This window comes from Mirounga angustirostris, unplaced genomic scaffold (genome assembly GCF_029215605.1).
Source record: "Mirounga angustirostris isolate CCGP_5_RB_7025 unplaced genomic scaffold, mMirAng1.0.hap1 SCAF_10, whole genome shotgun sequence".
Lineage (NCBI taxonomy): Eukaryota > Metazoa > Chordata > Mammalia > Carnivora > Phocidae > Mirounga > Mirounga angustirostris.
Window position 1 is genome coordinate 52,982,918 of NW_026991718.1, and position 27,822 is coordinate 53,010,739.

At 45.7% G+C, this 27,822-nt stretch overlaps 1 protein-coding gene across 1 annotated transcript; it reads right to left on the reverse strand.

Annotated features, from left to right (window-relative positions):
• Positions 1–8,316: 8,316 nt before the first annotated feature.
• PROKR1 (prokineticin receptor 1) lies at positions 8,317–22,734 on the reverse strand. The gene is made up of 3 exons (XM_045883769.3): positions 22,035–22,734; positions 19,397–20,047; positions 8,317–11,592 (listed from the first exon to the last, which is right to left on the reverse strand). Exons 2-3 carry the CDS (start codon positions 19,879–19,881, stop codon positions 10,896–10,898), a joined length of 1,182 nt encoding a protein of 393 aa, XP_045739725.1. The 5' UTR covers positions 19,882–20,047; positions 22,035–22,734; the 3' UTR covers positions 8,317–10,895.
• Positions 22,735–27,822: the final 5,088 nt, after the last annotated feature.

Genomic DNA, 27,822 nt, shown 5'->3' on the forward strand with positions numbered 1-27,822 from the left:
AAGCCCCTACAACATGCTGGCCATCTGTCACCCCCTTGTGGAGAGAGGCACAGCCCACCGAACTCCAGCAACAGCTGTTGCAGACTGTGGAAGTAAGAGACCCAGCTGAAGTGATGAGCAAAAACCAAGAAGAGATTTGTGAAACCTAGACCTTCCTCAGGGAGCCTCAGTAATACACAGAAAGAGGATCATGTGCCTGGATTTTCTGCTAAGTTATAAATAGGTGACAGTGAAATGAATGGCAATTACATTAAGCAAATTAAGATCACTGCACTCTAACTAATAGGTGGGGGGTAGGTTCTTACTTGGTTTGGTGATATGTTGCTATGGATACACTGATTGACTCCTGAGGACATTCATCTGAAGACCTGACCTCCCCTAGGGTTCAAAAGTTCTTTTAAATGTCTGGAAGTGGGCGCCTGGGTGGCTCAGTTGGTTAAGCGACTGCCTTCGGCTCAGGTCATGATCCTGGAGTCATGGGATCGAGTCCCGCATCGGGCTCCCTGCTCGGCAGGGGGTCTGCTTCGTCCTCTGACCCTATCCCCTTTCATGTGTTCTCTCTCTCTCATTCTCTCTCTCAAATAAATAAATAAAATCTTTAAAAAAAAAATAAATGTCTGGAAGTACACCTAGAATGAGGTCTGGTTTGTTTTACAAACTGCCATCTTAAGAGTCTTTAGACATTTTATCTTGGTGAATTCCAAAAATAATGACACAAAAATTCAGATGCCTATTCTAATGCAAGGATTCTCTAAGTTTCTATGTATGTCGAGAAGAAGATGACCTATCTTTGTCCCGTATATTTTCAATGCTGTTAAAAAACAAAATGTCCTCATTAGGTTATTTACTATTTACTCATGCTCAAAATGTTCTTCCTTGAAATTCATGGAAGACTTTGGTTGACCTACTTCTTAAATAAGAAGGTCAAAGAGCTATAGGAATACATGTTAATGCCTTATCTTGAGAACTGTTCTAATACTGGGTTTCTGCAAGCCTACTCCAAACAAACCATCTATTCATTTTAGCTCTCTGATATAAACATTTCAGAAACCCTAATTTTGAAAGAGTCAGTCGTGCTCACGTCTCTACTATCAGTAGCCTCAGAACTCCCATCTTGGTGGCCAGTTTGAGGTTTTAGCAGTATATGGAAACTGACAGATTCATTAGATCCACTGCCTACCTGTTGCTTTTTAGCTTTGGGGACAAGGGCAAAAACGCAGAAACTTTGTGTACTTAGACAGAATTCTCATTATGATGGAGCTAAAAGGTGGAGTCCTTGTCTGTAAACAGTCCTCTGTACATTAGTAGATATAGAGGGGTTAAAGAAAAGAACAAATAAGGTAGTTCCATCTTGATATAATTCAGAGGTATCCCTTCCAATCTGTGGCCTTGTCATTTTAAATACAAAGGTAGAAGACACCCCATAAGTGTAGCCTACTGACCTCATGCTCTGAAATCAAACCAGCCTGGTTTTGAATGGCAGGCTGACTACCTACTGGACAAGTGACCCTCAGGAACAATATTACCACACACCTCATAGGGTTATGAGGATTAAATAAAATCACACTTATAAACTACTTAATACAGTATATAGAAATACCTGATTAACTAGAATTAATAGTGTAGTATATATTTATATTCCATGTCAGAATAGCCAAAAGCAACATTTAAGCTATTCTTATCCATAAAAAGAAAAACTTGCCTATGATACAGATGATGCACCTTGAGGTCTATTACAAAAAAATGAAAAAACCCTCATAGATGTGGTAGAGATTAAATTAGAATTGTTCAGATTAGATTTTTATTAAGGTACTAATATGCTAGGGAATATTGATATCTTTTTCATACAGTTCAACAACATAACTATTCTCGAAAAGATGGGTATTATGTGGAAGACAAAACATAGTCAGAGCGAGCTGATATTGAGCCATTCTACATGCTCAGTTAGGTAGGAACAGAACTCCTTAAACAGTAACTTAAATCAGATGGTTTATTTTTATCTCACTCAGAAGTGTAGAGATAGTCAGTCCCCTTTTGGTATGGACACCCAGAGTTACCATAGGCCCAATATCCTTCCAGCTCTCTGGTCAACCATCCCTATGGTGCAAGCCTTATTTTCATTGTCTGAGATGGCTGCTGGAGCCATTACATCTGCATTCTAAACTACAGGATTTTGCAAGTCGAAGAGAAAGGCATTTCCCTTTTTAGTGAAGTAAGTTCCATACTTTCATAAGTTTCCTCTTAGGTTTTCTTGATAGGTACTTGGTCACAAGATCATCTTTAGCAGCAAGGGGGCCTGTGAAATATAGTCTTTACTTTGAAATAATAATTTGGCTCTCTTACTAAGGAAAAAGAGAGTACTGCAGAGTGAGAGGAAACTAAACTTAGCCACACTCAATTCATTCCTCTTCTCTGAATATTCTTTATCTCTCTTTTCATTCCTGGTTCCTCTCTCTCCTTTTTCTCACTGACTATTCTACTTTTCTCTATAGATTCTGTCCTTTCAATTTTTCATCCATTCCAGACTTCAATTTCTGAGTTTATGTGAAGGGAAGGTGTCAAACCAGCTGGTCTGTGGTCCATTTCTCTCCCTATAATCAGAGGGATATTCCCAAAGTGAGAAGACAGGTGGCCCAGTCTAATGTTCATGTAAGCCTGTTGATTACTGGATCTCCTGGAATCAACTAAAGATTTTATATGGAAAGAGTTCTCATTGTAAAATTCTTTTAGCAGGATATCCCTATTTCAGGATCACTTATGGTAAATAAAACTAGAATCTGTGCCAGAGGGGAAGTAAGTGGGGAATGGGTGAAATGGATAAAGGGGATTAAGAGTACACTTAATCTTGATGAGCACTGCGAAATCTATAGAATTGTTAAATCATTATATTGTACACCTGAAACTAATATAACACTGTATGTCAATTATACTTCAATTTAAAAAATAAAAAGAAATGTAAAAAAAAATAGACTCTTATGAGTCATGACCTCTAACAAATGTCACAAAATCCCTGTAATGATTTGTGTTTAAAAAAAAAATTGAGATGGAAGTGCCAGAGTGGCTCAGTCAGTTAAGTGTCTGCCTTTGGCTCAGGTCATGATCCCAGGTCCCTGGGATCTAGCCTCTAGTGGGGCTCGATGTTCAGCAGGGAGTCTGCTTCTCCTTCTCTCTCTGCCCCTCCCCCCCAATTGTTCTCTCTCTCTCTCTCAAATAAATAAATAAAATCTTTAAAAAATAACTGTGATATTTCATAGCTTAAGTGCTCTCCACCCAGTATCGTGGTCTGCAAACCTCATTTAGAGACCTCATCTTTTATTTGGGGGGAAAGACTACGTCTCACACCAAAAAGGACGTGCATAGTCACTGCACTGTATTAGACAAGCCCTGTTCTACCTGAGCCTCTTGATCTCTTGAAACTTGAGATGACTAGCAAAGCTTGACACTGAATAAGAGCTCTAATTTATGAGTCTAATTTGACAGTCTGACCCTTTGTGATAGTTCAATGTGGATGGTAGCCACATCTCTCTAACTTCCCCTTTTCTCCTAAATTCCCCATCAAGATTTCTAACTACTCGTGGGCTATACATCAAAATTTTATCAGTACCTCAAAATCAACATATCTAATAATAAACTTATTATCTGCCCTAAACCAGCTCCTGCTCCTGAATTTTCCATCAGCATCATCCATCCCTATGCCTCCTTCCTTATCTCCAGTAACCCTATAAAACGTTCACTGCAACAATCTCTTCCTTTGTATTTTTGTTTGCTCCTTATTAGTCTTTCTGATTCTAGTCCTTCCAGCCACTAATCCTAATATATCAGTGGTCCTATTGCACTCTTCTACACAAACATGATAGACTTCTGGGGAAATACGGTGAAGGAGACACAGGATCATAAAACCTATTGAAATAAACAACAGTAACATACACAGTTGACCCTTGAACAAGCCTGTGGGGAAGGGGCACTGACCCTGCCCTCCCCACTCCCCGCACATTCAAGAATCCGAGTGTGACCTTTGACTCCCAAAAATTTAACTGCTAATAGTGTATTGTTGACTAGAAGACTTACCAATAACATCAACAGTCAATTAACACATAGCTGGTATGTATTATATACTGTATTCTTACAACAAGGTAAGCTAGAGAAAAGAAAATGTTATTATAAAATGATAAGGAAGAGAGAATACATTTATAGTACTGTACTGTATTTATCAAAAAAATCTGCCTAGAAGTTGACCCACACAGTTCAAACTTGTGTTGTTCAATGGTCAACTGTGTATAGGTATAGAGATAGACAGACAGATAGACAGACAGACAGATAGCTAGCTAGCTAGCTAGCTAGCTAGCTAGATAGATAGATAGATAGATACCTATATAAATATTCACCTTAGAACCAGATATAATATCAAGTGTATTGTCCAAGGTGGGCAAAATGAAAAGAAGCAATAGAAAAACTGTATACAATTATGCAAAAAGGAAAGGGGGTGGGAAGAAAGGAAGGAAGGAAAGGAAGAAAAAAGAAAAGACTAGAGCCTGCAAAAGAAAACGGAATAGTCTACTCTGAAAGAAATAAATATCATGGGAAAGAAAGGAAAACAACGAATCCTGGGAATTTTAAATACGTAAGGAGAATATGGAAACCATGACCCAAGAGATACATATATCAAAAATGATGAAATAAAAAGGGGTGTTTCAGAGCTAAAGATGTTCTATATGTCCAACCAAGAGTAAAGCTCTGTTCAAAGGAAACTCACTCCCTTAAAGTAACACAAAAAATAACAAAAACACGTGTATATTCAACTCAAGAAGGTAAGACCAAAAGATTAAAGCGAGGAAAGCAGCAACAAAATAATATAACATCAGAAAGTAACAAAAGAAAAGAGAGCAAAGCAGTCAACTTGATAAGTAAATCTGCAGTGCTGCTTTTATAGGATTTTTCTTTGTGCTTCCCACCAACCAAAGCATCCTATCTCTTTAAGTCAGGTCATCAACGGACAAGAGTTATCATCGTGTCATTCATTTTTGTAACATCACAACCTACAACCATAAATGTTTGTTAAATAATTGTGTAAAAGAGTCCTGAATCTTCGTGTTATAAAGAGAGAGCTTGTCGGTTTCTCAGAGGAATCTGCCACACGGACGAGGTTTGGAGCCCCGAGAAGGCACAGGGCGGAGAGTCAGGGAACCCCGATGCCTACGGAGGTGTCTTCTCAAGAAGAGCACCCAGTGAAGTTCTACTGATTAATTCCATCTAAATGTGTGTGCCTCTTCCTGCAATCTCCATTTCTGCTTGTGTTCCCTCTCTCTCTGTCTCTATGTCAAATAAATAAAATTTTAAAAAAAAATCTTTACCAGTACCCACTCCAGGCTGCGCTTGCCTCGGCATCCCTCGGGAAGGGCTTCTTAACCAGTTCCAGAGCTAGGAACATGGATGAAAAAAATTCATTGTTATTCTCACTAACCTGTAACCAAGCTCGAGCCTTTCCCACCATTATGACCTAGGCAGCAAGCCACTCTAGTCTTAGCAGTCCCTGAAACTGTCCCCGGGAAAGATCATGGATATTTTATGCTACCTTGCAATTTGGGGAAAGACCTAAACACTCATTCACATTCATCACTACTTCAGAATTACGGTAGTTGTTAGCCCTGATGCTAAATCTTGTTTAAGGCATTAAAGATTTAATACAAAGAAATCTGATATAAAGATTTATACAATTATATCATAAACTTTAAAAATATTTTAATCTCTTTTCAATATAATTTATTTCTTTGACATTCCTATGTATTTTACTTAATAAATTTGAAAACATTATTCTGAGAAGGGGCTATAATCCACTGGATGCCAGAAGCACCCATGACACCAAATGTTAAGGACCTCCGCATTAGGATCAGCTGTTGAGGGTGAACAAAACTTTTCATAGAAGGACAAAGGTGGGAGTGTGCTATTTTCAGTTTTTGAGACAAATCTAGTTAGTTTAGAAGATGATTTATCACCTCATGTTTGCACTCAAGGAGAGAGGCATTTATCGTTTTCTAGAAAGCACAAGGAAGGTGGAGGAAAATCATTTAGAGGCCGCAGCATAGTGCGATCAAAAGCGTGGGTTTGGGTTCAAATCTCAGAGCACCATTCACTCCTCGTGTGACCCTGAGCAACCCTTCTGAGCTGAGACTGGATTTCCTCATCTGTAAATGAGGGTCGGTTGCTCTGAGAGGGGGCGCTGTGAGGATGTAGTGAGACATTCCTGTGCCCTGCTTGGATCAGCCCCGACACACGGTAGATGCTCCTGGCTGTTAGAGTTCAAGTCAGCCAGATTTGTGTTCACCAGCTTCCTCTTCCATAGCCCTTCACTGATTGTCTTCCTATTGTGAGCGGCATCCCTCACCCCATCACACAGACCTGTTTCAGGAGGCTAGTGTCTGTCTCTCCTTATGTCCCTGTGTTTTTCAGTTTTTCGGTTACCTGTTCCAGGGATGACAATCCCTTCATTGTGTGAGAAGCCTACCCCCACCCCCCGAAACCACTCCCGGAAAAAATCCATTTCTGTTACCGAGAGCAGGTGAAACAGACATTTCTCTTCTCATGTGGAGTATTCGCCCTCTTGCTTCTCTACACCCCACTCGTCCAGTTCAAGTCCTCTCTCATCCAAGCTTCCCCATCTCTGTCCTCACTTGCCGCAGCAGGAGGTAGGCTTCTGATGCCACGGAACCCTGAACACAGAGGCCTGCCCTCTAGTGTGGACATTCAGCAAAGCACGGCTTCCTTCTCTCCTGCTTTGCTGGGGCAGGGCTGCCACGCTCTCTCAAACAGCCTTGTATCTTTCCTTTTGTATTCTTTCGCATCCTCAATTAGGCGATGGGAAGAAAGAGCAGCGGTGAACGTTTTTTAGCAGTTCTTCCCTTAAAATCTCCTGATCTCCCTGTCTGTGCTGTGAGTTCCTGGAGATTAAGATGAGCTAAATTTGGCTTGCAAAGAAACCAGGAGTGTTTCTGCTTAACTCCTTAAGGGTTTCCAAAGAAGGCCCGACTGGAGCTGACTAGTCACCTCAAGGATTCTTGGGAAAGATCCTTCCCTTCCAAAAATGCTTCCTGCACCCATGAAGCCTGGGGTAGAAAAACCGTGGACCCAGCTTTGGAGGCCCTGACGTCTAACCCTGGCTGTCATGGTGACCCGCTATCAGAACTTGAACCTCTCTTCTCCGTTCTGGGTTTCAGTTTCACTAACGGTAAAATGAATTCGATGAATTTAATATTCTCACTTACACTCTAGGCAGAACTGGACTCATTCTTTGTGGATACATTCCAAAGTGTATCAGATTTTTCAAGAAACAGGATTCATATTTAGAATTTTCTGGCCATCACAAATTCTTTAGCATTCTTTTCCATAAGCATGGAACTTGTTTCACGCTTGAGGGCTTGGCATGGTGACCGCCACCTTGCCATGTTTTAGTGTCTTTTTTTAAAAAAAAGATTTTATTTATTAGAGAGAGAGTGAGAGAGAGAGCACAATCCCGCGGTGGGGGTGGGTACCAGACTCTCAATACAGGACTTGATCCCAGAACCCCAAGATCATGACCTGAGCCAAAGGCAGACGCTTAACCGACTGAGCCACCCAGGCGCCCCAGTTTTAGTGTCTTTAAGAAATTATTTTTTAAGTGTGTAATCATTAGGCAAAATTTCCAAAAGCTTTGTTGTAAAGCCACCCTGCTCATTTGCTTTAGTTAAGGAAATGGTTTGATTTTAAAAATCACATCTTTACCCTTCTGTATATGATGATGTGCACATCTCTTTACATATCGAAAATGCATAGAAAACAGTAAAGGAACACATAAGCACCAGTGTCACCTTGTTGGGCTCACCCCCAGTTTTTGGGGAGAACATCAGCTGGGCAGGCTCCCACTCAGTTCAGTGGGTCAGCCACTCATCTGAACATGGTGTGGAATCTTCACATTCATCTCCTGGTTCGTTTCACATGTGCAGACATTAAGCCTATTCAAAGGGTTAGCCGTAGCTTATGTAAGAGGCATAAACGGGTCCTCAGGTTTCAAGTCTTGGCATTCAGATGCTAAAAAGCATTAATGGTTTTACCAGAGCAGGCTTATAGGAAGAAGATACAAAGCAGTGAAATCTCTTTAGGACAGAGAAGAGAAGTTCGATGGTAAAAGGGGTATGAGGTAGCACTGTTCTCACAATTGCTGATCATGGAATCAGCCTCTATTCAGTGCTCACTGAAAGAAGCACCACACTGTAACTAAGAAGAGGATGGGGAAGAGGGATGAAAATTATAGGCACACTACGGTCCATGATTATATATGTGCATTTTTTTTAATTTCACTTGATCACAACACAACACTTTCATTCACTGTAAAACCACAAGCAGACACAACATCTAAAAATATTACAGACAGTTCGAGTGAAAAGTTGATACATTCTAGGCTGAAAAGCAAAAAGAAGCGTGGTTGTCACATATAAAAAGCTCCTATTTAATAGTCGGTTCTTGCTTAGCATTTCTAATGGAAAAGGTGAACGGAACAACAAGATATTATGTCCTTTAATTATGTTTTGGTCCAAAGCTAACTTTCCCGATTTTAGAATGTAACATGTAATTTTATAAGAAACGAGAATTGCCTTCCAAGGCATGTTGGATTTGGGATAATAGTTTAATCAGTTTTTATTCTCTGAGAGTATTCGGATTGCACTTAGAATAAGTCTGCTGGATGATGAATAGGAAGAAATAAATAGGTATTTGAATGTGTCTTCCAGGGAAATAAATAACTATTAAAAAAATGAACTTTGCTGCCCAAAATAAAGAGTTGACTATATTGGGAGGGGAAACGCCATACAATTGTTAGTTAAATAGCCTTAGAAATGTGCTCTCTCCAACTATTTGAGAGGAAAAGGACACATCTCCTCTGTAGGTACACATACCCATGAGAGTGAAAAAAGATTGAGAAACAATATCACATTGCCCAGATTCATGCTGGCTGGGAACAGGCACAGGAACGTGGTCAACACTTCCAAGATTATAAAGATGCTCTGATTCTGAAATTCTTAAAACCCTGAGCTCATCTTCTAACTGGAGACACTGCCGTTCCCTGTTACACTTTTACCACCAAGTTTCACTGCCTTGTTGAACCCCATGTTGTTAGGAACGTAACACATACAGCATGGCTAAGAGAGGTAAAGGAATAATTCACACAAAGAATAATGGAAAGGGGGAGATGATAAGGTTTCTAGATACATAAGCCAAGGTGACAAGTTTTTCCTTGTCAGGCACGTTACACACAGTTATTGGTCCGTTCCTTTGATTACTCGTGTGGCCGAAAAGAGTTTACCCACGTATTATCTCATTGGTTCTTCACAACCACCTCATCAGGAGCTATCACAGGTATTATGTTTGTCCCCTTTGAGAAGCTTTCCCAAGGGTCACACAGGGGACAGAGCCAAGGCTGGATCAGATCTTCTTGTTCCACAAGTCCAAATTCTACAGTTTGAAACACCAAACAATGAGGGTGCGTTAGAAAGTAGGATGAGCCTTCAATAAGCCTGTGGAGTCACTGAATCCCACTGGGCGCCCACCACCCATTTGTATGTCCCTGTCTTTCCTGGGTGCCCAGGGCTGTACCACCAACCTTCACCACCTGCCACTGGATCACATGGCTTCATTTACATGAGGAGTGGAAATATGACAGGTTATCTGTCCCAAGACTATATCCATTTTCAAAGAAAAGCAAGTCTTAATCCAAAGGATTAATAACTGTGATGGGTTTCAGGCACCCATGACAAACACATCTCACCCTCAAATCGTAAGAAGTGAGGGTGAGAGCTGGTGGAAATGGGAAATGGCTAACAGCCGTATCCATGAGGTGTTGTGTCTACTTTCAAAGATTCTATGTTTCACAAGCATGGACACAAGGGAAGGAAAAGAAGGATGTAAGAGGAAGCCTAATAGGTCCAAGCCAGAATAACTGAGAGGTAGAAGCAGTATCATCCTTTGACCCAGAAAACCTGAGCTCCTGCCCTGAGCCCCACAAGCTCTTAGAGGTCTGCCATTTGCACTTCTCCCCTTGGGATGAGAAGTCCATGGATCCAAGAGAACATATTCGTCCTGAGCCTAGGCCTTCCCTGGAGCAAGTCAAAATATCCGGAACCCCTTAATACCTTGACCAAATGGCTTCCAGGGTCTCTGTGGCTTCTCCTGATGATGAGTCGCACCATGTATGGGCACAGCTATAAGCCCAAGGGGTAGCCATGGAGCAGTGCTGAGGAGGAGGGTTTGGACAGAACTTGCCCATGCATATTGGGGTGTCCATGTGCATGCACGTAAGGCTCCTCACAGTGAGAATCAGGACCAGAGATGAGAATAGAAGGGTTGAAGAAAGAATTAGGAGTCTGTTTTGTATTCTTGCCCCAACCCCACAAATGTTAGGAGTGAACTCAAGCCTCAGGACAATCCTAGAGATGGGCTACATCAGTATCTGATGAGTAGCTGAGATGCTCAGAGAGACCATCACCCTACAAACACAGGTACCGCAATCCTAGATGCCTACTTGGGTTCCCTTCTGGAAAGTCTCTCATTCCAGGCTCTCTATGCCCCAGTATTTTTCTTGGCTTAATCCCTATTTCTTTCTGACAGTTAAATGTTGTCAACACATACACGTTTCACCAGTGCCTACTCTGCACAAATTAGACATTTAGCGAATGTTGGCCACTGGTGCTGGTACCTAGTCATATCAGTTTTAGAAATTCTGAGCTCCTTGGGCACAGTGTTCACACAGTTGTCCATTTACTCTGCTCTCTGCAGCAAACCAAGGGTTCTTGGTTGATGGTTTGTGTCCTAGTACACTGGTCAGCGTCCCAAAGGTCTGTCTTTGCTTAAACTTTGAAAGGTCCTTCGGCTTATTTCAGTCTGATGCAGTCCACCTCCTCCGTGGCTGGCACCCCTGTGGTTTTAAGATCGAGGTCTGCACTGGACTTGCTCCCATTGTAAGAAGACTTCCAATGGAGCAGCACGATCTTCTTGAAGTACTTGATGGTGTTGTTCTTGATGGTCACGAAGCACAGCGTGTTGATCATGCTGTTGCTCATGGCGATGCACTCGACCACGTAGAAGGCGGTGAGGTAGTGCTTCTCCTTGATGAACACGGTGGGGAAGAAGTCGCGCACGATGGTGAAGCCGTAAAAGGGCGCCCAGCACAGCACGTAGGCGGTGAGGATGCACATGAGCACCAGCACCGTCCTCCTGCGACAGCGCAGCCTCTTCCGGATCTGCTCCGTCTGGAAGCCCGGCACCTCCTTGAACCAGAGCTCCCGGGAGATCCTTGCGTAGCACAGGGTCATGGTCACCACGGGGCCCACGAACTCGATGCCAAAGATGAAGAGGAAGTAGGACTTGTAGTAGATCTGCTGGTCCACTGGCCAGATCTGGCCACAGAAGATCTTCTCTTGGCTCTTGACGATGATGAGGACCGTTTCGGTTGTGAAGTAGGCGGAAGGGATGGCGACAAGGATGGACACCATCCACACCAAGGCAATCAAGCCAGTGGCTGTTTGATACTTCATCCTGGGTCTCAGCGGGTGGACAATGGCCAGATATCTAGGACAAGAACAGAAATAGGGTCAACGACTGTGAGGAGGAAGTTCTGGGTGATATTGTTTCGGCAACAATATTAGAAGGTGCAACTGAAAAGTACGTGTGAAGGAGACAGTTTTAAATATGATATACACTCGATAAATGGTAACTATTATTAAGTGTAGTAGTAATGCCTCCCATTGGCTTCTGGCCTGTCACTATTCCCAGGTCCTTCCTGTGTCCAGGGCCATTCATCCTAATAACCCCACTGTTTAGAGCTAAGAGGGCCTGATAATTCCAAAGAGTTGTCAGGAGAACTTGCCCTTTCCAGTGGGAGCCCTGGGCAAAGTTTTGTCTTCATTCCACATTTTTAAAAATATTGTTCCGTATGCAAAAGTGAAGGAAGAGTGTGTGACAATGTACCTTATTTTTCAGGTGTAAAAATGGAATCTGGAGACAGATGAGTGACACTCTCAAGGTCATATACCCCAGGACCCTCGACAGAAAACATTTAACCTCATCTCATGGTTGATGTGAAAAATCAATCAAGAATATACATTGAATGTATTTTTTTTAACCACAAAGCATCAGACAGTAAAAGATATTGCTTTTGTTCTTTCCCAAAAAACCACACTGCTGTTGCCACAGTGGTCCAGGAACAAAGAGAGAGCACTTTCTGGAGGATATGAGTCATTTGTGTGGTATGAAAGCCTCCTTCCCAGAGAGTTCTGGTTTCCTGGAAGACTTTCTGTGTCTGGCAGGGGGTAGAAGTTAGAGAAGGAGAAAGACGGAGAGTGAAGTGGGAGGGAATGGCTAAACAACGCCATATTCTCACGTGCCCATGGCTTCTCCCAGGTAGAGCCAAGAGCAAATATGAGAGAAGCCTGAAGGAAAGGCAGACCTACTCTATTTCCTTCAAAACCAATGCCTTTGAGGTCATCGTTCTTGGGATTTTGATTGGAAGAAGTTCATTCCTATTTTTTTTCCTGATTATATTCCTGCTATTTGTGTCCCTCTTCCCCCAAACACAGGCAGCCAGCTCCACCGAGTGTCATCTGGAGAGTTCGCTGGAGTGAGACTCCTGCTCTCTTCTAGAGATGTGAGATGAAGTTGGATGGGTTGGGTCCACCCTCTGTACACCCGGCTGGCTGCTTGATGTCCTCTGCCACCGGCAACAGTCCCTGTCACTCTTGTCAATCTCCCGAGCACTGAAGGGTGGAATGGGAATGTCTGCAGGGTGTTGGCAATGCTCCTGGCAATGCACGTGTATGGGCCCCTCAGAAAGACCGCAGTGCTCCCACCACAATGACTGCGCCAAACTCACTCAGACTCATAACAAGTACTAGGAGTTTAGTATCTTTGCTCTCACTCACTCTCTCCCTCTTCAGCTGCCCCACCATGTTCTATTGATTATTCTGTCAAAGAATATTTCTATATTTATACTTGTTTACTATATGAATTTTCACTGTGTAATTCTATTCCTTCCTTTCTCAATGGCAACTTCCTAAGTCCTTATGATGTTTCAAGATCAGAGTGGTTTTTTTTTTCAATGAACAAGCAGGAGAGGATGACGATCTAGGAGTCAGAAGACCAAGAATCTAATTCCAGCTTTGCCACAAACTTATTATGTGAATTTGAGTCACTTTTCTTAGCCCTATGGGCTCGATTTACTCATCTGTAATATGGGAATATCATCCGCCTCGCCGACCTCACAGAGATACTGCAAGGTTCCAGTTAGACAGTGTGACATAGGGAAACTAAAGGACTCCATAAAAATCTGCTTTTTCCTCCTTTTCCTGCTTCTATTCTTGCTAGGAACTGCACCCCCGTTTTACACATGCCTCATAATGCAAAGAGTATATGTCCTCCTTGGAAGGGACAAGGAGTTAATGATTTCTTTAGAATAGATATCACCTAAGGAAGGGCCACATAAGAATGACCCGACAAAGCCATCAGATGCATATTCCAGACCACCGGCTCCAGACATCTCAACACGAAGACCCCCAGCTCCAAGGAGTAACACCTGGGCCCTGGTCCTTGTTCTAACCAGTTCCTGGATGCCTGAGAGAACACATATACTAGACCATAGTCCCCAATAAAATCCCCAGACCTCGAACAAAGGAGAGAGTCTCTCCTTTCCTTTCTGAGTCTCCCACTCTGTCTGTCCCTGCACTCTCTCTAAACCTTCAATAAACTGCTTTCACCTCGTGCTGGCTCGTGTTTGCCTTCTGTCCTGCGTGCAGCCAGGGACCCCTCTTGGCTGGTCCTGCGGGACCCCCTCTGGGCCCTCAGACCCAGCCTGCCGGCATCAACTGCAAATAAACAACCAGAGGTTTCTAATTACAAGAAATGGTTAGCAACCTAAAATGTCTTTTTTCAGAGCTATTCGGTATACACAGCAATTTTTTTTTACCTGTTATTGGCAAATAGTTCATTTTCAAGTTCTCTGCTACTTGCTATTTTATTGGATCTATTTATCTTCACATCAAAATTAATCTTCAGGGTAACCTGTGACTCCCCATCAGATGTTTATTCCATCCCGGCTCTCTTGGCCTTCACCCCGACTCCAACCCCAGGGTTAGCACCAGGAGCTGTGCAAGAAGCCCTCCAAATACATTTACCAAAAAGAAAATTGCGAAACTGTTTCAAGGATTGCCAGCAGTCTTGGCTATGGTAGGATCAGAACTCCAGAACTCTAGCTTAGTAATACTTGCTTATGTTTGTAAAGCAGCTTACAATTTACAGAGCATTTTTAAATCCACCTTCTCATTACATGTCCCTAGGTCTATTGAATAGGTAAGAGAACAAAGATGACCATTTCACAGATGAGCAAACTGAGATTCGGAGAAGTTAAATAACCTGCCAAAAGCCACACAGCTAGAAATTGACAGAACCTGCTGCAGACCCATCCATGTCTTGCTCCAAATCCAGCTGGGTCTCCTATACGCCACTTGTCCCCTCCCTCCCTTTCCTATTGGAGCAATTCTTTCTACCCTTCTTTCTACCCTCCTGGCATCCTACCAGAATCCTAGCATCCTTTTTCTCTTTTCTCTCCATCGCAGTTGATTTCTACCTATTGATGTTTCAAGGAGTCAGGCCAACGGCAGCTACTTTTCTCTACTTATGTGGATGTCCTTGGCTTGCCCTATGTGTCTACCAGTATAATGGCTCAGGTCCAGATCCACTTAGAGCCTACATTTCCCAGAGAACAAAGAATGAAGGTTGCTGGACAAAGAAACATCTAGGCAGTGATTGTGTGATGAGGGTGGGCTAGGTGATTAAGCAAAGAAAATGTGGGCTCCCTCTATCCCCAGGACCCAGCCCCAGATCAAACCATGGAAATGGTGGTTGCAGCAGCTTCTAGGCCATTCATGAGATCATCAGGGAATTCAGAACCCACTCCCCGGGCCAGTCAGCCCCATCAATGAACTCACTGGGGAGCATTTGTGCTTCTTAAGGCTGAGCACAGGTACTCAAGCCTTAGCTGGCCCCATGCAGACAGAAGAGAAGAGCGGTCAGTGGGCAGGCTGGCTGGTCATTCCCCCTGGGATCTATGGATTACACATTGAGTCCATGCAGGTGTCTCCACATCCAAGAGGGAACCCAGACCTTGGGGGACAGAGTCCTCTGATGATCTTTTTCAGCTCCCCGCTCCAGGTCTGACTTCCTGTACCTAGATTTTGAGATCTTCTGGAATATGACCCTATCCTTTCTGATCTCGACTCTTGCTTCTGTTCCTTGCCCCCGAGGATCCCACAGACCTCCCCAAGGGACCTCATACCTCAAGCATTCCCACCTCGTCTTTTTGCAAACACTGCCCTACCCTCATGGAAAACCTCTCCTGTCCTTTACTGACTATCATTAGTTGAAGGCCAGTTAAAAGTCAGCCTCCTCCATGAAGCCTCCTTTGACTCCTCTAGTACACAATGATGTCACCCTTCTGTAAATTTCATTTAGAATTCATCCTTTACTTTATGTTCTGTTTACTAAGTGTTATTCCACCATCCCCATCCCCCTCCCCCTGATGGTAAGCTCCTCCAGAGCTCAGTCTTACTTCTTTTGTAACTTCTTACTATTAGTGAATTCTGGGCACCTAGGATTTTAGTAAACCTTCACTCTCAGCAAGTGCTTGGCACTGGATGAATAGAAATGTAACAAGCCATCATGACAGTTCTCAAAAAGATTGCAACCTCTTTTAGAAAACAGGACATAAATGTGTTTACCTAGCCTGAGCCTGGGAGGCTGTCTGGGACTCAATAATCATAATAAAAGGTGAAGGGATTTGAGCCATATTTTGTAGACAATGGAGTTAGTATAGGTCTTTTGAGCAAGAGAGGGGAGATGTGTACAAGATGGAAGATTAATTTAGCTGCAGCCTTGCTTTCTTCCCTGGGCCACAGGAGCCTTTTCTCTGTTTTTTGAACCCTTCATGTTTGTTCCTGTCTCAGGTCCTTGCACTGATAATTTCCTTTGTGTGGAATGCGTTTTCCCCATCTTCACACGGCTGGCTTTATTTATTTATTTATTTTTTTCAAAGTTCCCTTCAAATGCCTTCTCCTCAGGGACACTTTCCTGATGACGTACCTGGAGCAGCTCCCATCCTCTGTCACTTTCAGTGTTTGTCTTTTTTGTTCAGAGCATTTCTGAAATTACCTTTGTTTGTTTGCCTGACTGTGATCTCTCTCCACTCCCGTGGGTTAAAGCTCCACGAAGGCGAGGAGCTGTTTTCTTTCCTGTACCGTCGTGCACCCAGTGCTTGGCCGGGTCTCTGTCATATCATAGTTGCTCTACAAAAACGCGCTGTTTGAATGAATGAGTGTTTAGCACGGACTGTGAGGGGAGGAGCGGTGGCAGCTGGGCAGAGCCAAGAGGCACTGAGGCAAGGAGCCCGGGCTGGAGTGAACAGGGCCGGGGGGGGGGGGGCGGGGGGCGGGTGGAGTAGGCACTGACAGGTCCTTTAAACCAAAGGCATGCTGGAAAAGGGAGAGAGCAGCCGTGACAACAGAGCCTTGCTAGCGTAGATATCTGCAAGAACCACGGAACCAATCTCAGAAACAGAGAAGCTAGAACGTAAGTAGTTCTGCTCTGCTACAGCGTCATAACTGCATTTCTTAGAAATCTTGCATTATCCTTTTTTAAACATCACATCCTAAAAACAATCACGTCAATGAAAATGAATCACTTCAATAGAAAACTTCCATTAGTTTACTTGTATTTGTTTTGTTGTTGTTCCTGGAAGCATTCATTTAAAAATTCTAAGATCCACTGTTTATTTGTTGCTTACTCCAGTTTAAGCCGTGTTCCAAACAATTACATGTATTACTTCCTTTAAACCTCAAGGCAGGGCACCTGGGTGGCTCAGTTGGTTAAGCGACTGCCTTCGGCTCAGGTCATGATCCTGGAGTCCCTGGATCGAGTCCCGCATCGGGCTCCCTGCTGAGCAGGGGGTCTGCTTCTCCCTCTGACCCTCTTCCCTCTTGTGCTGTCTCTCATTCTCTCTCTCAAAAAAAAAAAAAAAAAAAAAAAACTTTAAACCTCAAGGCAACCCATCCTTCAGTCTTCTTATTATTCCCATTGTACACATGAGAAAACCGAGGCAGAGAGGCGTTCAAGAACTCACACGGGGCCCAGCCGCCGGCAGGTACAGCAGCAGCCGTGGCAGAATAACCACTAACACCACCCCAACAATTTCATTAAACAGAAATAAAGGCATTCTTATAACTGGAGTGTATTTGTTAGATCGAGATAAACATGAGTTGTCCCAAACTAACCAAATAGAACCTGAAAATCCCTGATCACATCCTGAACAACACACAAGGCCAGACAAAAACCAATGGGGTCCTGACCACAAAAGTGAAATTAGATGGCAAAAACGCATACAGATACTTTGAAGCAAGGATCACAAACATCAGTAAAGTAACTTCACACCTTGGAGCGGCCAGTTAGTTGGCCAAGGCCCCGACGGCCTGTGCAGGCCAACAGTGCTTTCCTCCAGTGCCTGGCTTCCAAGTCTCCAGTCACAACCCCACTATAAACACTAGCAGTCCCACGATGCAAAACACGTTCTCCAATGAACTTTTTTATTGTATCTAAATTGCATTACATAAACTCACACTGCAAGAGAAATGCCTGCAGGATTTTAGCTGAGTTTGGTACATAAGTAGGATACGAATGTGAAAAACTGCAATAGCTCGAGGTGGTTGATTGACACAGACATCACCTCTTACGTGTTCAGAATAACCCAAGGCCCCTTAACTTCTCCTGGCCTCTGTCCCCTTGAAGCCATGCCCTCCCGCCGTGTGACCCCTTCCGACAATGCGCCCCTACATCCGAAAATGGATCTCACCTAGGGAACACGGGCCTGCCCCAAAGCCGGCAGTAACCTACCCCACTTCCAGTGGCTGGGAGCACCCCCTCCGCAAAGATGTCTTGCTGGAGTGAAACTTCGGGAAAGGACCCTCTATGCTTTCAGCCTCTACTTTCAGAAAGATCAGAGACAAGGTTCCTGGAGCTCTTCCTTGACCGCCCTGAAAGGGACTTAGGGACAGATACTCTACTTGACTGTCCCTTTCTTGATTCACCCAGGGTCTGTTCCTGGGTGGCTAAAATGCCGTGGAGCTCCCGGACTCCTATGGAGGACCCTGGCCAAAGTAGCCCTCTGCAGGGATGACAACTCTGAGCACCTTCTTTCCACAGGGGACAGAGCTGGGGCTGGTTAAGCGGCGAACTCCCCGTCACTCCTCCCAGAAGAAAGGAGACAAAGGCCCCAACCCTTAATGCTTTTAAAGCCAGGGTTCTTCTTGAGAATAGGGTTGACTCCCTGTCCTGGGTAGTGGCCTGTTTCCAGGTTATCCAATCTCTGGTTGTTCTGCCTTTGGCTTCAGGAAACAGGTTCCATCTGCTGTGCTCTTCCCTGGAACACTGCCTTGGGATGTCCTGATGGCGAGGGGCAGGCTGAACTCCACCAGAGCCCTAGGGCCACGAAACTGGGAGGGCATCTGGGCTCCGGGCTCTCTGGGTTCAGGGAGAGAGACGGGCTGTTCAGATCCAAGTACACATTGGTCCTGACCCTCCAGGCAACTGGCTCTGGACTATACCAAGGTGCTTCGTAAATGTGAGTAAACTTTGGGCAGAGAGGTTTGCAAAGATTGTCCTGAGGGAACAAAACCCATCCTGGTTCTTAGCACAAGTGATTGTCCTAAACGAGGAGACTAAACACAACAGAAGAAAGATCTACATAGACTGCTCTTATTGCTTTGATTTCCCATCACTAGAAACAGGTCTTCTATACCGTCATGTGCAAATGTATGGAAAGGAGCAAACTGATTAATGCAACAACAAAAAAGAACAAGTAAAAGTATGTTACCTTTTTTCCTTTTTCTTTTTTCTATTTTGTTCAAAACAAATCATCAATCTTATTTTAAAATCAGCTGGTGCTGGGGGTTGGGGAAGGGCTGCTTGTATTTTGAGAAAATCTTCCTCAGTATTTCTAAGTTGACTCAAGAGGTACCCGCCTGGAACTTGAACTTGTCCTTCCACACTCCTCTTACCTATGTACCTCTAGACCTTGACCGGATACATCTAGGCGCATGTCCATAGCAGAGGGATCAAAAGCCTTCCCAACTGCCCAACTCTGGGGAGCTCTACTGTCCCTGCCCACAGCTGGGAAACTAGAACTCTCCTTACTATTCAGTCAATGGGCCCACTTTTTAACCCCCCATGCATCCACATGGATGGAGAATAATCTCTGTCATCAGTCCACACCTGCTGTAAAGGAAGGGACAGTTCCAATGCCCCTTTCCTATTGTCTCTGTGCCCCCTTACTCACCTGTCGATGGCGATGGCCAGCAGGGCATTGGTGGAGACATAGAGAGAGACAGTACGCAGGTAGTTGACAGAGGCGCACATGACATGGCCGTGCTCCCAGGACAGCTGCCGCACCACGTAGTAATCCATCTCAAAGGGGCAGCAGACAATGGCCACCAGAAAATCAGAGATGGCCAGGTTGGCGATGAGCAGGTTGGTAAGGTTGCGCAGCTTCTTGTAGCGGGCCAGAGCAGCAATGAAGATGAAGTTGCCAATGCCACAGACCAGCATGATGCCCACTAGGGCCATGCCAATGACGATCTTGGCAGCAAAGAAAGTACGGGAATTGGTCACATCTTCCTCTTCATCCAAAGGCATATCATAGTCACCATAGCTGAAGTTGAATGGGAAGGAAGCAGCGTGGGCTCCAGGGGAGGCCGGCACAGAAAGGAAGGTGGTGGAGGTGTTGCTGGCGTCCTCATCCATGACCCCTGCTGTGATCTCCATCGGGCCAGGTGGTGCTCTGAGCAGCGCTCCTTAGAATTCCTCTGAGGTGATGTGTGGGAGGCTGATGTCTTCTCCCCTCTCTGCTTACACTCAGCTCTCCTTTAATGAGTCAGAATGTGTCTGCCAGCATCCTTGGGGGACAGTATCTGAGCTCCATCCTAAGCCTCTGAAAGACATACAAGCAGTTGGCTACACATGTGAGTGAACTGGCCAAATTCAAAACCATCCTGTAACCCAAGCAGACCCATTAGCCACCTGCTCAGAACGAACACTGAGTGATGGAGCGGAAATAAAGGAACCAGGGAGAGAAAACAGATGCACAAAAACCACAGACCCACTCCTACAGGGGAGGCTGCATTGCTGTAGAGACAACCAGGCGCCGGCTCAGTGTATTTCGTTTCTACTGAAGATCTGAAATGCTGCAGGTTTGCTCAAGGACCAAAGTTGAGTGTGGGGAAGCTAAAGAGAATGGAAGTGCCCTGCTCCAAACTCTACTCCCTGTCCTAACAGTTTGAACTTGGTCTTTGTGAAATTGTCCGATTCTGTGGGGCTTAAGAGAAATTATGCTGAATATCATCCATCAGCCGTGTATGAGACAACCGTGTCTGCTCCCCCTGAGCTGGTCTCCCTCCTCTGGCAAAACACAGCTCTAAAAGCCCGGAGCCTATCTAGCAGACCCCTTTTTCCTCTGCTCACTGGTCTCCTGTCCCCACACCCAAGTCCTCTGCGACCCTGGTAGTCCGGCACAGCATTTACCAAGGCCTGTCCCCCGGCAGAGGCTGCAGGGTTGAAATCACAGCCTAAATCCCTGAGTAGGTTAGAAGGGTGGCTCTGGAGCAAAATCCTTCCTTGACTGGCTGTGTGTCCTGAGGTAAATAGCTTAAACACTCAGGGTTTCAACATCCTCCAGGCAGCAGATCAATAACATCTGTAAAGCACGGAGCTCCCTAGAGAGGGAGGGTGTTACACCCTAGGACTGCAAAGAATTACTATTGAGTGCTCAGGCCTCCTCAGTCAGCCACAAGGAAGGGGAGGGGAATCCTGACCAGATGACTCCACGGAAGTACATGGGGGCTGAGGGCGGGGGGCGGGGGGGGGGGGGGAGGGGGGGGGCCTACCCTGCTGGGGACCCAAAACCAAGAGGAACCTCTGCCCTCTCTTTGCAGTCCCAGTCCGGCCCAGAGCCTGAAAACATCAGACCAACTTGCTGGGATGTAAGGGAGCTGAGGACTGGAGAGGACCTCAAATGTCAGGAACACGGGGGAGGGCAGGCAAGCACGGAAAACCTGAGGTTCCTGGGAACCGGAGACACCTAGCAACCCCTGTGCCCGGGGAAAGCCTGCTGCCCACACTCCTCAGCAGTGAGATCTCCAGAGCCTGTCTTTGGAGGACCCGGGTTAAAGTCGCTCTGCACCCCAATGAGGCTCAGCCACTACTTGCCTCTCTCCCCCAACTCCTCACCCCCATTTTTCTTATATTTTTCCCTTTCTCTGAGCCATCAGTTCTGTCCCTCTCAGTCCCTGCCCTATGCGCCTGTCAGGTGTGAGCACAAGCGTGAGCTGAAAGGTCAGAGGGGGCCAAGTCTTGGGGTCCACACAGGTACAGCTGCAATCCTGGTGGGACAGTCCTCACCCCTTGCAGGCCCCATGTGTCTCTGAGGCACGCCCCCCCCCAACCAGGGGTACCCTTCAAGCATGCTACCTGGAAGACTCCAAGTCAGGTTTTAAAAACAAAAGGTAATATAAGCTTCTTGGGGCACAGGGAGTGTTGGGAGATTTAGCACTCGGGGAGAAATTGTCCTGCGATCTCTTCTCCTGTACTCTTACCTCTCAAAGAGGAACCCCATTCCTTTCCCATCCAGTGTCCCCTGGCGCATTGTCGTTTAGCGCTCGCCCCGTGGCCAGACCCTGCGGATCACTGGAAGCCTCTCTGCAGCCTGGGCTGAGAAGCCCTCTGGGGCTCCCACCTTTTTCCACCGAGTCGCCGAGGCTACTCCGAGGGCAGAGGGACGGGTCGCCCGGCTCCCGTGAGGAAATGAGCGCGAAAGCAAGTCTCTTGAAAAGCTTCTCCCCCCTCAGAAGCCCCCGCACCCCGCGACCGCGCGCGCCGCGTGGGGTCCTCGGAGCATCTCTCCGGGAGTGCGCGCTCGGTACCTGCGGCATCCTGGCGGGCGGACGAGGTCCCGGTTCTCTATCCGGGCCCGGGGGCACGAACTGCTGCTCCCAGAGGCCCGCAGGGACCGGACCGGTCCCCTCTCTTCCTCCTCTTCTCCGGGCTCTCTCCCGGCTCGGGCTGCAGTTGCGCTCGCGCCGCCGCCACAGATCTAGGAACGCGGGCCCGGAGGCAGGGCCACCCCCGGCCCGGGCCCGCCCCGCACTGGCGGTCCCCGCCCCCGGTGGCCGCGGGGCCCCGGAGCACCGCCAGCTGATTCGAAGAGGCTTGCTCGGGCCGAGTCCGCAGGGCTCCCGGACGTCCTGGGGTCCCTGCTCCGGGGAGGCAGGGTCGGGCTGGGCACGTCGGGGCCGCTGGGCCGGCGCGCGGCTGGGGACCCGGGAATCGCGCCAGGACCGGAGAGGCGGGGACGCAGAGGCGACAACTGGCGGCGAGGACACGCCGGAGGGAGTCGGGCCCCGGGCGGCGCGCGCTCCCCGCGCTCAGGCTCCGGAACGACCGCCGCGGGCAGGATCGGGGGCGCTGGCGCTCAAAGCAGGGCTGGCTCAGCGCGGATCCGAGCAAGGAGTACCGCCCGCCCGCTGTGCCCGCCCGGGGGCACGGGACTTGTGGGCCCGCTCACCTGGTCAGCTCCGGCCGCGGGAGAGGGCGGACCCGGCCCGCTTAGCTGGTGGGATTTCAAAGAACCGGGAGGAGCCTCCCCTCCCGCCCACAGCACCGCCCTCGCCGGAGACGCTGGGACGGACCTAAACATCGCTCTCTCGGGCAAGCCCAGCTGCACACCAGGGTCCGCTACATTTCAGCAGCTTGCACCTCTGTGTGAAAGAGGCTCAGAGAACTGCTTTCCCGAAAGCGATGAAGTGAGGGGATGGGGACAGTGTGGATGCTGGAGAGAGGGAGGAGTCCCCCGCTCACCCGTTTCTGTGCAGAAGAAGGCTAGGATGACCAGGGCCAACTTAACAGAGCACGGATCTCCTTCCAAAGTCTAGATTTCTCAAAAAGTTAAATATAGAATTACCCTATGATCCAGAAATTTCACTTTCAAAAATAAAGAAGGAAGGAAGAAAAGAAAGAAAGAAAGAAAGAAAGAAAGAAAGAAAGAAAGAAAGAAACTCAGATTCTTGTGTACCAGTGTTCATAGTAGTAGTATTCACAATAGCTAAAAGATGGAAACAATCCAAATGTCCAACAACTGATGAATCGTTTTTTTTTTTTTAATGTGGCATAACCTGAGAATATTTCTCATCTTTAAAAAAATAATGAAGTACAGGTGTTGGTGAGGATGTAGAGACATTGGAACCCTGGTGCACTGACGGTAGGAATGTAAAATGAGACAGCCACTGTGGAAAACAGTATGACAGTTCCTCAAAAGTTAAAAAATAGAATTATCGTAGGATCGGCAATCTCATTTCTGGATATACACTCACAATCACTGAAAGCAGGGTCTCAAAGAACTATTTATACACCTATGTTCATAGCAGCATTATTCGCAATAGCCAAAAGGTGGAAACCACCCAAGGATGCATCAACAGATGGATGGATAAACAAAATGTGATGTACACAATCAACGGGATATAAGTCAGCCTCCAAAAGGGAGGAAAATATGACATATGATACAATATGGATGAAACTTGAGGACATTATGCTAAGTGAAATAAGCCAGTCACAAGAAGACAAAGACTGTATAATTCTACTTATATGAGATACAAAGTGTAGTCCAAACCAAAGAGACAGAAAGTGGAATGGTGGTTACTAGTGGCTGGGGGGGTTAGAGGAAGGGGGCGTGACTGTTTAATGAGTACAGAGTTTCAGTTTTGCAAGATGAAGAGAATCCTGGACATGGATGGTGGTGATGGTTGCACAACAATGTGAATGTGCTTAATTCACTGAACTGCACACTGCAAAATAGTTAAGATAGTAAATATTATGTGTATTTCACCACAATAAAGAAATGGGGGGGAAGGAATGAACTATTGATTCATGCTACAATGTGGGTGAATCTTGAAAACATCATGTTAAGTGAAATAAGTCAGACACACAAAAAACAAATAGTGTATGATTCCACATATATGAGGTAGCTGCAATAGGCAAATTCAGAGTCAGAAAGTAGAATGGTATGTACGGGGTGAGGGGGAGGAATGGGAAGTTATTGTTTAGTGGATACAGAGTTTCTGTTTGAGATGATGAAAAAGTTCTGAAGATGGATGCACTTAACGTCATTGAATTGTACACTTAAAATGGTTAAAATGATCTACAGAACAGCTCAGTCCTCGTTAGCAAGGCATCCAAGGCCAATCCCAGTTTGACCTCCAACTATCCACAATGGAAAGGGGGCTGCTCAGGTTCTGCATCTCTACTCTTCTTTGCCACTCAGACAAGTCCCATAAACTTTCTGGAGCTCCCTTTCCTCATTTACAAAACGAGTTGAGTTTATATTGGGAAGTCACTGCCAGGTTCCAGGACTTCATGTGTTATCTTCCCTGGGCCCATATCCCTCCCTGAACACCTTCTCCTGTCATTTGCACAAAACTCCTGCCATTTGCAAAGATGTCACAACCCTTTCACATCTGCTGGGACATGGAACATGATAGCAGTTAAGAGAATGGCATATGGAGTCACCCACCTCCTTTCCACCTAGCTCTGTACACAGGAGCTGTGTGACCCTGGGCAGTATGGTAACCAAAGATGAGCTTTCCCATTTGTAAGTTACAGATGGCAGTAGCTCCTATTGCATAAGGTTGTTGTGAGGATCAAATAAGGTAAAACAGGTAAAGTGTTTGGCACAATGCCTGATGCTTAGCAGGCACCTGATAAATGCCAGCTGTTACTATCACTCTGTGATTCTTTCCCTATCTTGCTCCATGGGATCTTAACCAACCAATTTGCTTTCTACTTTGCACTGTTACCTGAAGAGGGGCTATGTCTTGTTCATTTTTTGAATCCTTTCTTGCAATATTTCTCAGGCTTGCCTGATGACAGGATTATCTGGGGTGCTAGTTAAACATCCTGATTCCTTGGTCTCACCCCGAACCCAGGGAAGGGGCCTAGAAATCTGTATGTTAAACCAGCACCCCAGGTGATTCCTATTTTCAAATAAATCTAGGAATTCAGGGACCTAGATCAGAGCCTGGCAAAAGATAGACAAATATTGATTTGTCATTTCACACAGCATATGTGGGCATTCCATATAGCAAATGTCTTCTTGACTCTATCTCTACTCAAAAATCAAAAGCAAAGCACAGAGTTTATCTATTGCTACAAAACAAATTACCCTGAAACTCCAGCACCAGAAAACGACAAACCTGTATTATCTCACAAAATTTCTGAAGGTTGGGAACCTGGGAATGGCTCAGCTAGTTGGAGCCAGGCTCAGGGTCTGTCATGAGATTGGAGTCAAGCTGTCAGTCAGGGCTGCAGTCTCATCTGAAGCCTCAACCGGAGGAAGAATTCACTCCCAAGCTTACTCACGAGGTTGTTGTCAGGCCTCAGTGTTTCCCTGGCTGTTGCTGAGACTTTGGTTCTTCATCATGTGAGCCTCGCATAGGCTCCCTGAGTGACTTCACAACTTGCTAGCTGACACCCCCCCACCTGCTTCTGTTATATGTTATTCACCACAAACAACAATGACGATCACCCTGGTGCAATGTGGGAAGGAACCACACAAATGTATGAATACCAGGGGGTGGGGGGGCCCCTGGGGACTGATTGTGGTATAGGCCACCTTAAGGACTGGTTACCATGCAAAACTTAGAATTCTCCTTTTTCCCCTTCAGAGACTTGACAAGGAATGGTGCCTGAGTTTAGCAAAGAGGTTAGCCACAAAGAAGATATTTTTGAACTTCAGAGTAGGGGGGTCCTGCATAACCTCTGGAGTTGGAGGGTATAACTGGGATGATTTATTGGCCCAGGACCCCCATGAAAGAAATGAAATAATGGAAATAGATACAGTCTGGTAGGTCGTATTGGGAACTCCCTTGGAGAAATCAATCCCTATGTGTCAGTTTCTGCCAGACTTCAAGAGATCTCCCTTCCATCTGAGGAGTAGACGCCCACCGGGGGCCCTACATTAACAGCTTGTCTCTGTGACAGAGTTAAACCAGGGCTACCCGAGCTTAGAGCAAAATATGGCACTAAAGAAGTTTTTTTTTAAAAAAAGGGAAGGAAAGGAAAGGAATTAACAAATCCGGTACTACGATGGTACAATTTCTTTTTTCAAACTTGCAGCCACAAGGGTGCCAACAGCCTAAAAATCTTTCCTATGATTACAGTCTACTGCCAGGAGAGGTAAAAGTGCTTTGCCTCATCCTACCTACAAAAGAAGGCACAATATCTGAGAGAATTTGCCATCCCAGGGACCCCTCACCAAACAAGATCAAAGAACTCATTTAAGAAGCACTTTCTTTGGAGATGTCCCTCACCCCTAAATAATGTCCTTAGGCTACTTTAGATTTCTTTCCTATTTCACTAGCAGGAATCATCCAAAAAGTCCTCTGAATCTCATTTCTTCATCATTTTAGTCTAGACTTATATCCTTTGGTTTACACATGGAAATTTTTAATGTCTTGGGGCATTTTTCAGCCATGTAACTCCTGTGATGCTCTAGTAAATACCACATAGAAATTCAGCTCAAGGAGCCCTCAGAATTCATTCGGTGAGCGCTCTGAGGTTGAGCAAGGAGCAAGCAGATGCTCAGGAGGGAAGCCCACTAGCCCAAGGAACAGAGAGCGCTGATTTCAGAGCCCAGACTGGAATCCCAATCTCCTGACTTTTAGCCCCATCCTCCATCTCCGACGGCCACACTCACAACACCTACTGCTACCAGCCTTCATTTGCTGCTCTCTCCATGAAACTTGGCTCTGGTCACAATGCCTCCTGGCTGGCAAATTTACTAAATCAGCTCATTTTCTGCTTTCATCAGATTTGTTCTCTTGGCACACACTCTCATCCAGTGCCATGAAAAAAATCAAGGATTCCTGGAAGAAACCCAGAGCTGGCTCGGAACCCATCCTGCTTCCTTTTCCAATTATCTCTGAAGCACTCAAGCCAGCAGTGTTTGATGGGCTTCCCAAAGCCCACTCAGTGGGTCATTCGGACTGCTCTCTGCTATTCCTCTCCACTTCCCCAAATCCCTCTGGAGGAGCCATGAAGGAAGATTCATTTTATTTAAAGATTTTATTTATTTATTCATGAGAGACAGAGAGAGAGAAAGAGGCAGAGGGAGAAGCAGGCTCCCAAGGAGCAGGGAGCCCGATGTGGGACTCGATCCCAGGACCCTGGGATCATGACCTGAGCCGAAGGCAGACGCTTAACCATCTGAGCCACCCAGGCGCCCCATGAAGGAAGATTCAGATAGATACAGAGACATGACCTCATTCTTGATGGAAGGCCAAACACTTCAAAGATCTCAATTCTTTCATTACTTTCATTGGTTTAATACCTCCCTAACAAATACTTAATGGTTGACCAAACTATCCCTATGTTTATCTGAAAGAATAAACAGGTAATAGCATATAAGAATTTTTTTGAGGAGCGCCTGGGTGGCTCAGTTGGTTAAGCGTTTGCCTTTGGTTCAGGTCATGATCCCAGAGTCCTGGGATTGGGCCCCACATCGGGCTCCCTGATCTGCAGGAAGTCTGCTTCTCCCTCTCCTCCCCTTTCATGCTCTCTCTCTCTCATTTTCTATCTCTGTCTCTCTGTCTCTCAAATAAATAAATAAAATCTTAAAAAAAATAATTTTTTTGAAAAAGAGTAAGACGGGGAAATCTGACC